At 29.5% G+C, this 15,089-nt stretch overlaps 1 protein-coding gene across 1 annotated transcript in view; it reads left to right on the top strand.

Moving 5' to 3' along the window:
• The window catches only part of LOC112603683, a 145,059-nt gene extending 131,306 nt beyond the window's left edge, over positions 1-13,753 (top strand). Inside the window, 3 exon segments of the mRNA XM_025352372.1 lie at positions 10,080-10,262; positions 10,409-10,574; positions 11,796-13,753. Of these exon segments, the coding sequence (XP_025208157.1) occupies positions 10,080-10,262; positions 10,409-10,574; positions 11,796-12,372 (926 nt within the window). The 3' untranslated portion in view covers positions 12,373-13,753.
• Positions 13,754-15,089: the final 1,336 nt, after the last annotated feature.

Genomic DNA, 15,089 nt, shown 5'->3' on the forward strand with positions numbered 1-15,089 from the left:
AAGATATAATACTTGTAAACGATACTGATAATTTGAACAAATTTACGACTTAAATAACAAAATATAGTAAATACATAAAATATAAATAATAAATATATGAAATACAAATTAACGTAAATTTTAGCTGCCCTTGTATAATTCCTTCAATAACATAATACTATCATTCTTCGTAACCCATCCACCATATTTATAATTATACTTATAATTACTAATTACTAATTATTGATTTGTGGGTGTATAAAAATATATTAATGATTATTGTAGTTGCTATTAGTATTGCATTCGTCCCTTCAAAGCTATTATATATCAAACTCAAAATAGTTATATATTTTGAAGTGTTTATTTTTTATATTTATTACATTTTTGAACCATATTTCATGTTTATGTAAGTTTGTAATTTTATAAAATTTTATAACGGTAATATTTGGGAAGAAAGTTGAAAAAAGAGAACAGGTTGTGAAATTTGATAATGATCTCATTTATAATATTGTTTACGAATAAGATAATTTGTTGGTAGTCTTTACTTCAGACTTCAAGTAATTTTTGTTGCGGTGTCTTTACAAAGAACAAAACTGTTTTACGGTATATTAGACTATGATTTCAAATCATTACTTTAGCAGTGCTTTAATATTTGCCATTTAAACACATATTAAATTTAAAGAATTACAAAAAACTTATGGAACGTGCAGCAATCAAATAATCATTTATACTTATAAATAGTAGGTTAGGATGCCTGGTTATATATAATATATATATATATATATATTATAATAATTTTTACGTTTTGAAACGCTTAAAAAAACCGTTTGACATTATCGAATAGAAAAATAAAAAAATGACTGTTTTTTTTTTTTTTTTTTTTTCTACTATTTGAAATTACTATTTCTTTGTAGTATTATTATATATAATGTAACGATGCTATTACAGGACTTATTTTTGTCTTAAAAGATTTATGACTTTATTTTACGGTGCCGCTAAATTATTTTTGTGACGATTTTTTTTTTTTATTTAAAAAATACACAGACGTTTAAATTCGTAAGCTATATAATTTCAAAATATTTTACGTTTTTAATTAAATATACTTAACACTATTTTATGTTCATCATCGCAATTACAAAATAATAGTGCCTATAAAATCTGCAGTAAAATCAATACTTTTATTCACTTTGATATAAACTTCGTTATCTACATAGATTTTCGTTAGTTTTAAAATATTTCTCATTCCCTTATTATGTATAGAATATTATTACCAGAACGATAGACCAAAAGGATTTTTCGACTCATTAACTGCCTTCGAACCAAAGATACGGGACTCTAAATAAATAACACAAATGTTGACACTATTTTGAATATTTTAATGACCAAGAAGATTAACATAAAATGTTATACGCGTAACTATTGTTGTTTAGACTGTGTAAAACAACGCACGCGTACAACCGGTAATAACAATAATAACAATAATTATTATTATCATAAAAAAGAATAACCTCAGAATTATTAGTAGCATGGCCAATGTTCTATCCGCCTATAATACCTACCGTATTTAAATAGCTAATGAAATGACTAAACCATTGATTGAACCGGAAATATATAAAATAAACGATAAATCATTCACGGCTTGATAATTAATATCATCGTATTATTATTGGAAATAAATATCCCAAACAGATTTGCGTTTTTTCACAATAGGAAATTTATAATATATTTACGATACATCGAAATATTTTAATAATCAATTAACCTATTTTCATATTTCTCTTTTTTTTATTCATAAACATTATTTATTTTATTATTTTGTATGTCGCGGTTTTAAATTTTTTTTTTTATTTGATTGCTATCTTTAATTTTTTTTTTTTTTTATTAATTTTTTTTTGTTATAATTTGTGAAAACCATATATTATATTTTATTAGGTATAATATTAGTAATTTTAATATTAGATTAATACACGTGAGACAATACACTTGATTTATTAGTAATAGTAGAAACCAGGGTTAAAAGTCCTTTCAATAATCCAATCCTTATACATGCTTATGTTCAACATATAAGTAGGTACGCATGCCTTTGACACTCACATTAAACGACAATGAGAAACTAATTAAAACCTTTACCGCAGGATATTACAATATATTAAATTGAATAGACTCACTGTATAGACTGTTGACGTAGGGGAAAAATATTGAATTTTTCTTAAATTAGGTTTAAGCTTTTGAAATAATAAAATTAATATGTTTTAATCATTTATAAGCTTACACAGATGAATAAAATTCTTTATTACAGCAATTTAAATTGGGCCATTAAATTGTTACACCCTCAAACAATATAAAATATAAATTCTAATTCGTATTTTCTCTCTGAATATCTGAAACAGTTTAAATGTATACGCTCATTACCTACTTTTGGAAATCATTAATGTTATATAATATCTGGTCCAATGTTCCAAGTATAAATTAAAGTTATAAAACATTTGGTATCATTATCTTAATTTATTGTTGTAAATTATAATTATGTAATTAATTTTTTATCATATTATTTGGTGCCAATTATTGTAGGCACGTGTGTAGAATAGTTTGTATCATCTGCAGTACCTCATGTAACATTTCAATTAAATATATAATGAACATTTATACGTATTTAGCTATTAGCTAAGATTAAATCTTACAATTTGGTATAAAACTTAGTTTTCTCCCAGATACTTGTAATATTACATACTAACTTGAAATAATTAATCGTATGGTTTTCATCGATGCAATAATCAATTTTTTCAATAGGTAACAATAATACGTTGGAGAAAATTAACTCCAATTAAATATATTTACTATTTTTCTCATTATTGTGTTTGATTTCACTTTTTCCTAAAATTATTAATTTATATTTTCCATTGACAATTTTTATTATAAAATAAATACATTTTTATCTCATAAAATTATTATTTTTTGTTAGAAAAATATTATTATCCGTGTTCCGTGTTAAATGAAAAAAAAATATTAACAAGAAAAATCAAATCAATACTTTCATTTTTTTCAAATATTAGAATACTCGAATAGTCTTAAAAGCTCTTATTAATGATACATAAATTGAGAGTGATATCATCAAAAACAGTTCTATCGCTGTAGAATTACGAGCATAAATCTAATAAAGTAATATAAGATAACACTTATAACACTTATAACACCTCTATAACGTATTTGATAAATATCTTTTATTTCAACTTATTTTTCTGATGTTCGTCAACCGTTTTATAACAATTCATCAATTATCAAGATAAATCGTGATATTTATTTTTTATTTTTAATAAATATCAGTTTTTAATTTGTTTTTTTGTTTTTGTTTCTCCTTAATATTTTGAAAAATAATAGTAGTACCAACTAGATTCAATTTGCTATCAAAAATGTCTTCCAATGTTAAATATCAAGACTTTTTTTTTACAATAAGTCGTATACACATACAAAAAAAAACCATACATCATTGTAAAATCAATAAATTTATTCAAAATTCCACTCAAAATCTAATAAAGCGAAAATACACATTTATTTTATTTTTAACCATAGGTACAGTTTTACTATAACAATATATTGAGAAAATATGTAAATATATCATAATTTTGTTATAATGTGCAATTTCGTCTTCAATTAAAATTTAAACTGTATAGAAACAAAAACCAGTTGATCTCTGCGTTCATTATCGTTAATGACGTTGTCTCGATGACAACGATTTTTTAGATAAATAGCAGTAAATTAATTTGTACGTATTTAACAATATATTAACGCTATATCATATTATGATCGTTTAGGAGTCAAATGTCAATCATGTCAGAAGATTAGAATCAGAAAAGGTCATGTGTGCACAGTTTCAAAATAAATTACTTTGCATCACGATTAGGACGTTTCGTAAAGTCGCTAAATAAATGTCACTGTCAGACGACAATTAGTTAAACAGAATTATAATACAGTGTCAGCCGAATGCTGTACCCCCCGTCCACTCGCCAGGTCCGTGTATAATACTATTATTATTATTATACGTGTAAGATTTCAAAACTATGACACCATTCAAAGCGATTTTCCAGATATGGCGTGGATATTGTTGACAAAACAAAACCGGGTCAGGTCGTTAAATCGCACGCAGATAACAGTTAAAGTCGCATACGCACATGTGTGCTCTCCGAACTTAAATTAATTCAAACGTCGAGCACAATAATACGTCATACAATTATGCTTAATTTTTATAATTTCTGCGATTATCGTTGGCCTATAATATGAGCAATTACCTCTCCTCTTCCCCTACCCTACAATACGTTTTTACTTTTTAAAAAATGTATTGGTTTTTCATGGTTATTTTTCTGATTACATTGATCAATATACAAATAATTAATGCATACTTATTAGTCTTATTACTAATAATATGTTAAATGGTTACCTACACTTAAATTAATTTTTATTACACTTCATTATTTTAATATGTGATTAAAATTGTCTTTCCAAAGACAGCAAGTATAAAAGGACGTTGTAACTCCATGTGTTTCTACGTCTAACAAACACACAATAAAACAAATTTACGTTCAGAATGATCTATTTTACTTTGTGTTTTTAATATTACAATAATTTGGCCTCTTATTTAAATTTAATGTTTAGAATATTATTTAGAGCCCCATCACGTATATTTTTTTTTTTATGTTTTAATTTGAAAATGAGTTAATTCTGGACTTAAATTTTCTATGATATGTGTTAATAACATAGAAATAACGCATACGAGTACGACATATGCGTAAAGATAGACCAGTGTATACTCGTACATTAAATGTTCGCTTTTTTTCCTTAAAATGGGTTCAGGGACGTTAATTTTCTATAGGTTTGTATTTTATTATACGTAAAGAAATCTATTATATTTGTTGCTTTACTATTAATTAACAACAATTTTCATTTTTATTTATTTTAAATTTGATACAAATTGAACAAATATATGTCGTGCAATTCTGAAAAATTGTGCGGGTAATTTTGGTAGGATAGAAACTAGGACGATTTTTTTAAATGTCTTTTAATTAATTTTATGTTTTAAAAAGTTTAAGTTTTAGTATTAGCATTAGTAAATTATACACTACAAACGAACTACGAACACTGGTCGCTACTCGCTAGTTACATTATATAAATTAACGTGTAACTACATCGTACTCAATTGTAAATTTTTATTTATTTTCAAATTTTTTTGCTGAATGTAAATTAACTGAATACTCTGAGATACAATAAACGTATCTATCAAAAAACCCCAAACCATAATTTACGTAGTACATAACTATGACATTTTTTGTGGACACAACTTACCGAACCTGCGTTTTGTACCTCTGATCTAAATAATCTCATTTACAATATGTTTAAAATAGTTTATTGTTTTTTAAAACAACGAGCATTTCGTTATCATTAAATATTTATACTACGATGCAGCGCATTTAACACTCTCCTATGTCAGTTCCTTGATCCACACCCCACTCGTATATAATATTACCACACACCCCATACCATCATCGAGCAGTTAGTGTTTGGAGTCGGTGGTTAGAGAGGGGGAGAGGAACTTCTCATTTTAACGAATGCAAGTCGACTACACGTTCTCGCGGTCGACCTTGCACGAACGCCACGCCGCCAGGCAGCCACAGCAAAATGATATCATATATGATTATTATTATGTATACATCTACTCGCGCGTAGGACCTATCATTACGGGTCGTTTCAAAGACGAAAAAAAAACTTTAAAAATATTATATGTATAAAAAAACAAATGCAGGCTACACCAAAACGTCATAATGACACCGCACATGACGTGTGTGGATGCGTATAAAATAATATACGAAACAAGAAATCAAAAACACAAAAAATCATACACAGTCATTGAACGCGTGTCCGTGCGATATTCTTTTTTTCTTTTTTAAGGTTTTTGTTCATCTACAACCAAAATAATAATAATAATAATAATAATAACATACGCGTATTATGCACATGCAATATATTATCATAATATATAGGTATAAGTATTAGGTACTATATGCTCAATGTAAGTGTATAGAGAACGAAAACGTTTATGACAGTATACAATGATAATAATAATATGAATAATGTGAAGCTGTCGTTATGAGGACCTGTTTTTTATCCTTTTTGGTCGTCTTAAGTTTTTTTTTCGTATGTTTTTTTTTTTTTTTTTTTAACAAACCAGTGAAAGAAAAATTGTTTGTTATTTTCAGATGGAAAAATTGTTAAAAAAAAAAATATACAATAAAAAATTATGTGAATAATTTTTCCACAATTATCTAATTTCACACGATACCATAGTTCGCACTTTCGCAGTACGTTCGTCAGCGTGTTTAGTTATCGCTTAGGGTTACTAATGTACTTACTGTAAGCAACTACTCATTTATAGCGTATTGTGCATTACAATGCCATTGCAGCAGCTATAAATGGAGTGCGAATCGTTAACAACAGAAAATTCCCAACCAAAGAAGCTTTTACAGCGTGCAAAGATCTATCCAACGAATTTAATGTACGACTGTATACGACCATCATCGTCTCGAGAAATAGATTTTTTTTCTTCCGTAAACGAAGAGATACGCACATTTCCGATTCTCTATAAGAAACATCTAATGAATACCAATGAAACATAATTGACTCGGTTGTACGAGAGAGAGCTAGTATCGTATTTATATGTAAATGGTTTTCGTCGAGCGATAAGATTTCAATTTTCAATTTTTTTTCGAAGAGTAAATTGAAACTGTATGCAAATAAATATAATACAATATTTACGCTTTAACTAGTCCGTATTATTATTCACTCTTCGTGTGTGTATCGTAATCGTATATCATTATCATATTATTATTATTATTATTATTATTATTATTATTATTATTCGTTAAAAATTCAATAATATTCGTCGAAACATAATTTTCGCATATTAATATTCAAACTGTGATACAATAAACAGTTATATTGTTATAATCCAGAAATTTCGTGATTTTCATCGGCCATATATTATTTTTACTCATATGCCAAATGGATGATAAATGTGCACCCTTAATTATAATATTTTATCATGACGCCTTATTATATAAAATATAAATCAATATATTCTTGTATATAGCATTCAAACCATTTTTTATACACAAACTAAATTTCTTTAAACCAAATGCAATGATTCCCATGAACTGAATTCACTTATTCAATACGTCGAAATATGTTATTTGATATTTTTATTATTTATTTCTGAGTATTTTTTATTTATTTAAAAAAAATATTCATAAATATTTTTAAAATGTATATATTTATTTTATTTTACGAAATAATAATGTTTCCATAAATATATTTTTAATATTTTATATCAATGGCTAATTTTAAAACTGTTTTGCTTTCAACATTAAAATTATAGATTTTCATATTTCTTCTTTAATAAAACCAAATGCTGCTTTAAATTATTATTGAAGAGCTTTTATAAAATAATATTTGTTCAACAATTATTTCAGTAGCATACATTTGTAGAGCCTATTAAAATTTATGTATAAAAGTGCATCATAGAACCTGATTTCCTAATCGTGTTACTAACACAATGAGTAACCATACAGACAATAATTTAATATTTTAATTAATAGGGTAGGTATCGTATTAAAATATATTTATTATTTTTATTGTATTAAATATATTTCACAGTAATTTTCATTAGTGTATAAGTATTTACAAAAAAATTTCTCATGATCTAAAAATTAAAGTCGATATTTTATAATAATAATAATATTAATTGATATTACATTTCTCAAGTGCTTTTAATATTATTTTTAACAACACTAATTTAATTTGTAGAACAATAGTTCCTATTTCTTTGTGGATTAAATAAATCGTATAAAATATTATTTGTTTGTAAATATATAATAACTCGGATTAAACACTTAAAATTGGTTTGAAAACTAACAAAATACTTGCTATTTAAAAAAACTTGTTATGTACAATAATATTTGTTATTTTTCATTTAAATTCTCCTTGTAATTATTAATTAAGTATAAAAAAATGAACAAAATATGTATTAGTTATTAATACTTTTACTGATAAAAAGATTTATTTAATTGGTATCATACTTATTTTAATATACGCTATAATAGATGACATAAATTAACATTGTGGTATTATACCTATATATTATGTTATTAAACTTTTAAACAAAAAAAAAAAAGTTACTTACAATTGAGATGCGTTAAAAATGTTTGTGTAAAGTACAACCAAAATTTTATTATAGTCTAAATTATTAGTATTTTTAATTCTAGTGGCTTTTAAAAATGGTTTATTATCCCTCCCATCGTGTGTCGGCATTATTCTGAACAAAGGACTCGTAATGAGTCCTCTAGCTGCACTTCCCTTTTAAATGTTATACTTAAACATCCATCCTTGGTACGAGGGTTGTTTTTATATTATCGCTCCGACGTGCTGTATACACACACTCGAATTGAAAAAAATCACCAGTCTGTATCTCAATTATGTTTTTTTCAAGCCCCTCGAAAACCGTTTGGCGTTATATATATAATATATGTTTGCGTCGTATATAAAATAGGCGGAGAGCATTGTCAACAATCGATAGGGCGATAATTAATTTACACTTCCTTGAGTCGCCGCAGCATGTCAAGTAGAGTAAACGTGTTGTTTAATTTTCGAAAACCCAAAAGTTTTAATTAAACTTCCGTGAACAAGTGAAGCCAGTGGTTTGTCAGAAGTCTATTAAAACGCGTTTCATTATAATATAAACAGTAAACACCAAAGGTACCGACGCTTCAATAGAAATGTATATGATTTGCAATAAATATAATTAAACTCAATATTAACGAGAATATACTTCACCGACAAAATTTATTTATTTTTTTATAACACTGATAATGTATTTTTGCATGATTTGATCAATAAAGAAAGGTTGATACATAGATCAAAAATTCTACGCAGATTGTATACTCTAGAGATAGTATTTTAATCTGTCAGTATTTTTGAGCAAATGTGATTATCAAATACGTCGTGACGTTCTCCACAATATCTGAATAATCGTTTTAATATTATACAAGTACTGTTAGAACCCATTCGTGTCGTTAATTTAAAAAAAAATTTATTCGCTCCCTTGTCTGCATAATACGAATGGGTTAAATGTTTAAATACTACGCAACCCTCCATCACCTCCGCATACGAGTTTGCTCATGATTGCTATTTGTCAACAATAAATATAAAATTTACAATTCTAAGTTTTGACTACGTTATTGCGTCATGAGTGTATATATAGAGTCGTTATCGAGTATATTATACATGTATAGGTAGTAATAACCGTATATATAGTATATAAAGGTCCCTTTTCGCATGTTCCAAATCATTAAGTTCGAATATTCCCCGTCGTCGTTAATGCACGATATAATAAAGTCTAACCTCGTAATGAAATGAAATCACTTTAAAAAAAAAATAAAACTTTTTTGTTTATTGGGCGTATATGCGACTATCAAATTATATTTTACTGTGCAACGCATTATTGGACAGAAAATCAAATGACGTACAATATAATATCATAACGATGACGTTGCCCTTTACCGATAGATATCACGAAATGTCAACCTACGATTTGTAATCCTAATTTATAGGCTTGAACGGCTCGGTAAGTATTTGCCCCCGTGGCAAATGCTGAAAAATGTCATATCTGAAATAATAATTTATAATCGTATAAACACTTAATATACCCAATACTGATAAAAAATACAATATCATATCGTTTAATGACTTAAATACATGTACCTATCTAGTTATCACACATATTTTATATGAATGTCGGATACACAGCCACCAATGTAAATCACAAAGATAAAATTGCAACCACAGTTGATGTACATTTAGTACGTCTTGCAGCCCATGTAGAACCTCTTTGAATCGACTGACTTAATAGTGCCTATATAATATAATTATTGTATACTTCTACCTCATTAAAAGTTTGGGAGGGAGAGTAGTATATTTTTGAAATGTACGTGATTCGATTATAGTCCGTGGAAGATAAATCACAAACGATTATTTATTTTACCCTTCTTTTTTTGCAGGTGTCGGTGTCATTCTAGTGGCCATCAGCGGTATAGCGTGGCGCTTGACGGCTGGTCAAGAAGCGTCATCGTGCGGAGCAGTGTTCGGACTGGGTCGATCGTTGGACGACGCAGCCGAAGCCAACCGGCGGTTCGTGCCTAGACTGCCGCCGTCCTACGGCCGTCCACATCATCCTTACGCCGGTAAGAGTTTCGAAAATACGCCCGGCGTGTGTGCATGTCAAATATATCTCCCCCCCCCAATACAGAGCGACCGCGAAACGAGATGGCCTTGTGTTCTCGAATCATGTTTTAATTTTGATTTTTTTTTTCTTTTCATCCTTCCACAGCCATGATGTATCCCGAGTTCGAGTACAGAGCTCCGCCGCCATCCTACCAGGCGTCCATGCAGGAGTACCGGCTAAGGCTGTTGCTGTTGGACAGACAGACGAACATGCCGCCCGTCACGGCATCGCCGCCGCCGACGTACAGGTCGCAACCCGGCACGCTGATAAGGTGAGCCCCGATTGGTTTGTAAATTAAAAATGACGTGCGGTCAAAATATTACTGACGAGACGCCGTGAATTGCATATCATCGCGCTATTCAAACGACCGACCATGTAAAATATGTTACCTGTGTAATGTTAGAAGCGACGGACAATACATTAATAACGCGGACATCTCACGTTTTCGATTATTCGATGATTGCTTGTATTAAAAACAAACGTCGTACATAATATTATTATTGTCGAAGGACGCTAAACGTCCGCTGTTTGTTCAGATTTAATCGTACGATATATTATTATTATAACCGTCGTATTCTCGAGTGGATTTTCAAAAATATTTTACGTATTACGCATACCGTACACGCAATTATAAATTATTATTATTATTATTATTATTATTATTATTATTATGATCTGTGCTGCAGTAGGTACATTCGCAGCGCGTTCTTGTGAAATATCATTCTAAACTATTATCTGACGCGCGTGGTTTTCCTTGCAGCTATGATCCACGATTACATCCATCACTGTGATCGTATTTGACTTCATACACCGTATTATATTTTACACCTATCTGATATACCTGTAGAAATCTCCCAAAATTTACGATTCAGTAATAAATAACCTAGGATTTCATAAATACATTTTAATTTTCAAATATAATTTAATATACTCCAGCATATAATATTACCGCGTATTCTAGATCCTGTCAAAACTAAATCGAATAAAATTCTTTGTAACGGAACTCGAGATATTATTTATTCTGCGGGGTCAACTGTACACTCATCAGATATCATTACTCGGATCTTAGTACTTACATACAGGCTATAGATTAACTAAATAATATTTTACGCTTTTCGTGTAAGGTGAACGGTGTTATCATACCGGACACGGGTAATAATGCATTAATGTGACTCATATAGGTAATGCCAAAACTGCAATTAAAAAAAAATAAAAATAAAAATAGACCCAATACGTTTTAAAAATAAAATTGTCCATCAATCGGCGATAACACTGCACATTTCTTCGGACATTGGCGTTTTATTGAACATGTTTCAATTCCGGTATTACTTTCTTGAAACGATAGTCGAGTTCTGGCGTCTAGATTACCCGTCATCGTTAAATTTACACGTATGACCCTGACGATTACAATTACCTTACTAACTGTTGTTAATAGCTCTATATGTATCACATATTATATTATATCATTTTATTGACCGAAACGTTTTCGCAGAGGGCAAAACGTCTGTTGTCGCGGCGACTCCGGTGAGCTGTACTTGTACCAACCATCGACGCTGCAGATCAACCACCACCAGACCGCCGACTACAGCGGCCCGCCCAGTTACCGATCGCGGTCCAGCACGCTACGGCCAGGCTGCCACCTGATGATGGACCCGACGGCCGGAGCGATGGTCATCGGCTCGACGGCGGTCGGCAGCCACCACAGCCGCAACTCGTCCCAACTCAGCGCGGCCATGTCCGAGGCAGTGGGCGGCGGCGTGTTGACCGCCACCGCGGTGGACAACAAGGTGCCGCCGCCGCCGAACGCCGACGACGACGGCGGCGACGGTGGCCACGTCGGCATCGTGGTCGGCAGTACGGTGGACGACAACGTGCGCAACTTAGCGGTCGTCGTGGACGAAAAGACGGCCGACTGCCATCACATCGGTTGCGGTCCGGTCACCATCGTGCAGACGACGCCCGCCGCCAACCCTCCGGGCACGGTCATCGTGACCGTATCCAGCGCCAACAACGATACCACCAACGTCCGGTGCCGGGACACCGAAATGGAGATCCTGGCGCATCTGTAAAACGGACGTCCGGATGGCGATCGAACGGAATCGGCGTAACGTTCTCGATTTTTCTCCTTGACATCGCGCTCGTTTTCCGCTATTGATCCAACACTGATAATATTGTCGTTCATATTATATCGACTACCTATATTATTATCACTATTAATTCGAACCGTTTGCACGCGTTTTATTCGATATTTTTGTAACTTACTTATTATTTTGTTTTTATTATTATTGTATTTTATCGAATGATATATTCGAGCCATGTATATCAATTTAATTTTATTGTGACTCTTTTTTGCCGCTGTCCTCGCAAAAGAATAATAACATTTGTATCGGAAATAAAAACGATTCGCTTCGTGACTACTCCAACACTTGGCCCAAACGATTCTAATAGTAGTTTATTAAATACGTTCGGGTGCGCAAACTCGTTTAATTTTCACACTAGCGTTTATGCAAATATAATATAACCGGTAAAATTCAATGTTTATACATAATATAACTTGTATGTATATTTTTTTTTCGACTGCATCAAAGTAATTGACACAAATCATTGTAGAAAATTTGTACAAAAAATTCACTACTCCTAACCGTTGGCCGTATTTTCGTGATACGATAATAATATTTATAAAACACATCTAAATCATATGCAAAACTCGACCACCGTTGGTTTTTTTTTCATCAGACACCATCTATTCGTACGAAAACAATACACCTATTTATTGTTATGCATTTAATATTTTATTTTCTTATCGACAATGACTTATGAATTATCGGACATCCCATCGTCGTGGATTGGTATATTATTTATATATTTTTTAATATTAATAAATATTGTCTTATCTCGTGAGTTTGTTCCGTAATATTATTATAATTTGTTTTGAGTGCTTAATTAAAAATTGATGTCATAATGATAGTAGCTCCTAAGGATATCATGTATTTATAACCGTCTATTACACCACGATTTTGTTCGATTGTGATTCTTAGTACTTGAGCTGCGGCCTGCGAAGTGTTTAGTTTTTCAGTCCCCAACACTTGCAACGTTATAAAATATTATATTATCATGAATATTAATGTCACAGCATCATCCACGTTAATGAGTCTTTCCAATGATATCGTTCTAAAAACTAACCATTAAGTCATTTTTTTCTTTTAATTATTAAGCTCAAATCGTCTTGGTCCGTTTTCAATCTAATAGTTTATCAGAATTTTTATTGTAACCGACATGATATCTACAAATTTTGTGTATTTTCTAGTCACTACTCAATAACGAGTGTGACTAAATTATTTACAAAACCATGTTATTGTCATTTGTCAACAAGTATTGTGTTTTATGACTATTATTATTTTATTTTATTTTAATTTTTTCTTTGTATACAGTTACCTCATAAATAATTAAAACTATATTTTATAAATACTATTATTGTTTTTAGTTGTAGTATTGTACATAGTTATTATTTATTGGTGTTCATCGTATCAAAAAAAAAAAAAAAAAAAACAAATCAGCTGTGCTCCAAAGTATAATAATATGCAAGTCGTACAAGTGGACTTTAGTTTATAATAATACTAAATAAAAAGAGTTCAGAAGTAACTGACTAATGTGTATTTTGCTGCAACCTTAGATACTTGAATAGACTTTTATGAACTGTTGTTAAATTATTGCATTATAAGTATTGTTAAGTAATATGTCATGTTTTTGTTAACCATATTCATAGTATTAAGGACCTGTGAAGATATTGGATGTGATGTAGGCACTCTAAGTTATTTTTAAAAGAATATACATAACCTAATATATAATGATTTATTATGTGTATTTGGTATGAAATTGTACAAAATTATTGTGATTAAAGTGTATGTATAAAAAGTTTAATAAAACGACAATATACAATCATTACCGATTATTTTCATTTATTTTAAACAATAATAATATTATATTATATAAGTTAATTTCAATTTGCATACATGTACATTTGAAATAATTGTATATTGAATTATACTTAATATACCTACCTGCCGTACAATTGAAACACTAAGTATTTGTGTTCAACAACTTTTTTTAACTTGTTATTAATCCGTCAAATAATGATAAAATAAAATATTATAAATATTTTAATATAAATAATAAGAAATATAAAAAATTAAATGAAATCTGTAAAATAAATTACAGCTATTGTGTATTAAAATATTATTAATATGTAAGAAAAATCATATTTAACGAACATGTTAAATTGACGGTCTATTTCTAATTATTGGTTTAAAGTTGAGTTACACCAATAATTATAATTATTCCATACAGCATACAACCGTAAAAATGTTAAAACATGTCTACGGTTAAATCGATAAAATAATAAATATTTAAATGTTTAATATCTATATTATTATATTAAATTATGCATATTTACAGTTTTTACATTTCTGTAAATGTTTATATTTCAATATTATACATGTTTGTTAGACAACATGGACAGCTAAAATGAACTCAGTAAATGTATTGCGGTTTTAAGTATGATTACAAAACGAAAGAATTAAAAATATACTTAACTTATATAGTTTGAACACTGTAGAACAATTAACATAAAAACGAAGAACAAAAAAAATCGATTGTTGTATTTTTTCTGACTTATTCTGAGAACTAATGAAAACAAAAAGCATCTCCATTGAGTGCATAAATTATTCCTACTGAGTATTAATATTGTTTGTTGGTAATCAATAGATGCAGAATTCACAACTTCGGC

This window comes from Melanaphis sacchari, unplaced genomic scaffold (assembly GCF_002803265.2).
Source record: "Melanaphis sacchari strain LSU unplaced genomic scaffold, SCAv2.0 Contig10_pilon_pilon, whole genome shotgun sequence".
Taxonomy (NCBI): domain Eukaryota; kingdom Metazoa; phylum Arthropoda; class Insecta; order Hemiptera; family Aphididae; genus Melanaphis; species Melanaphis sacchari.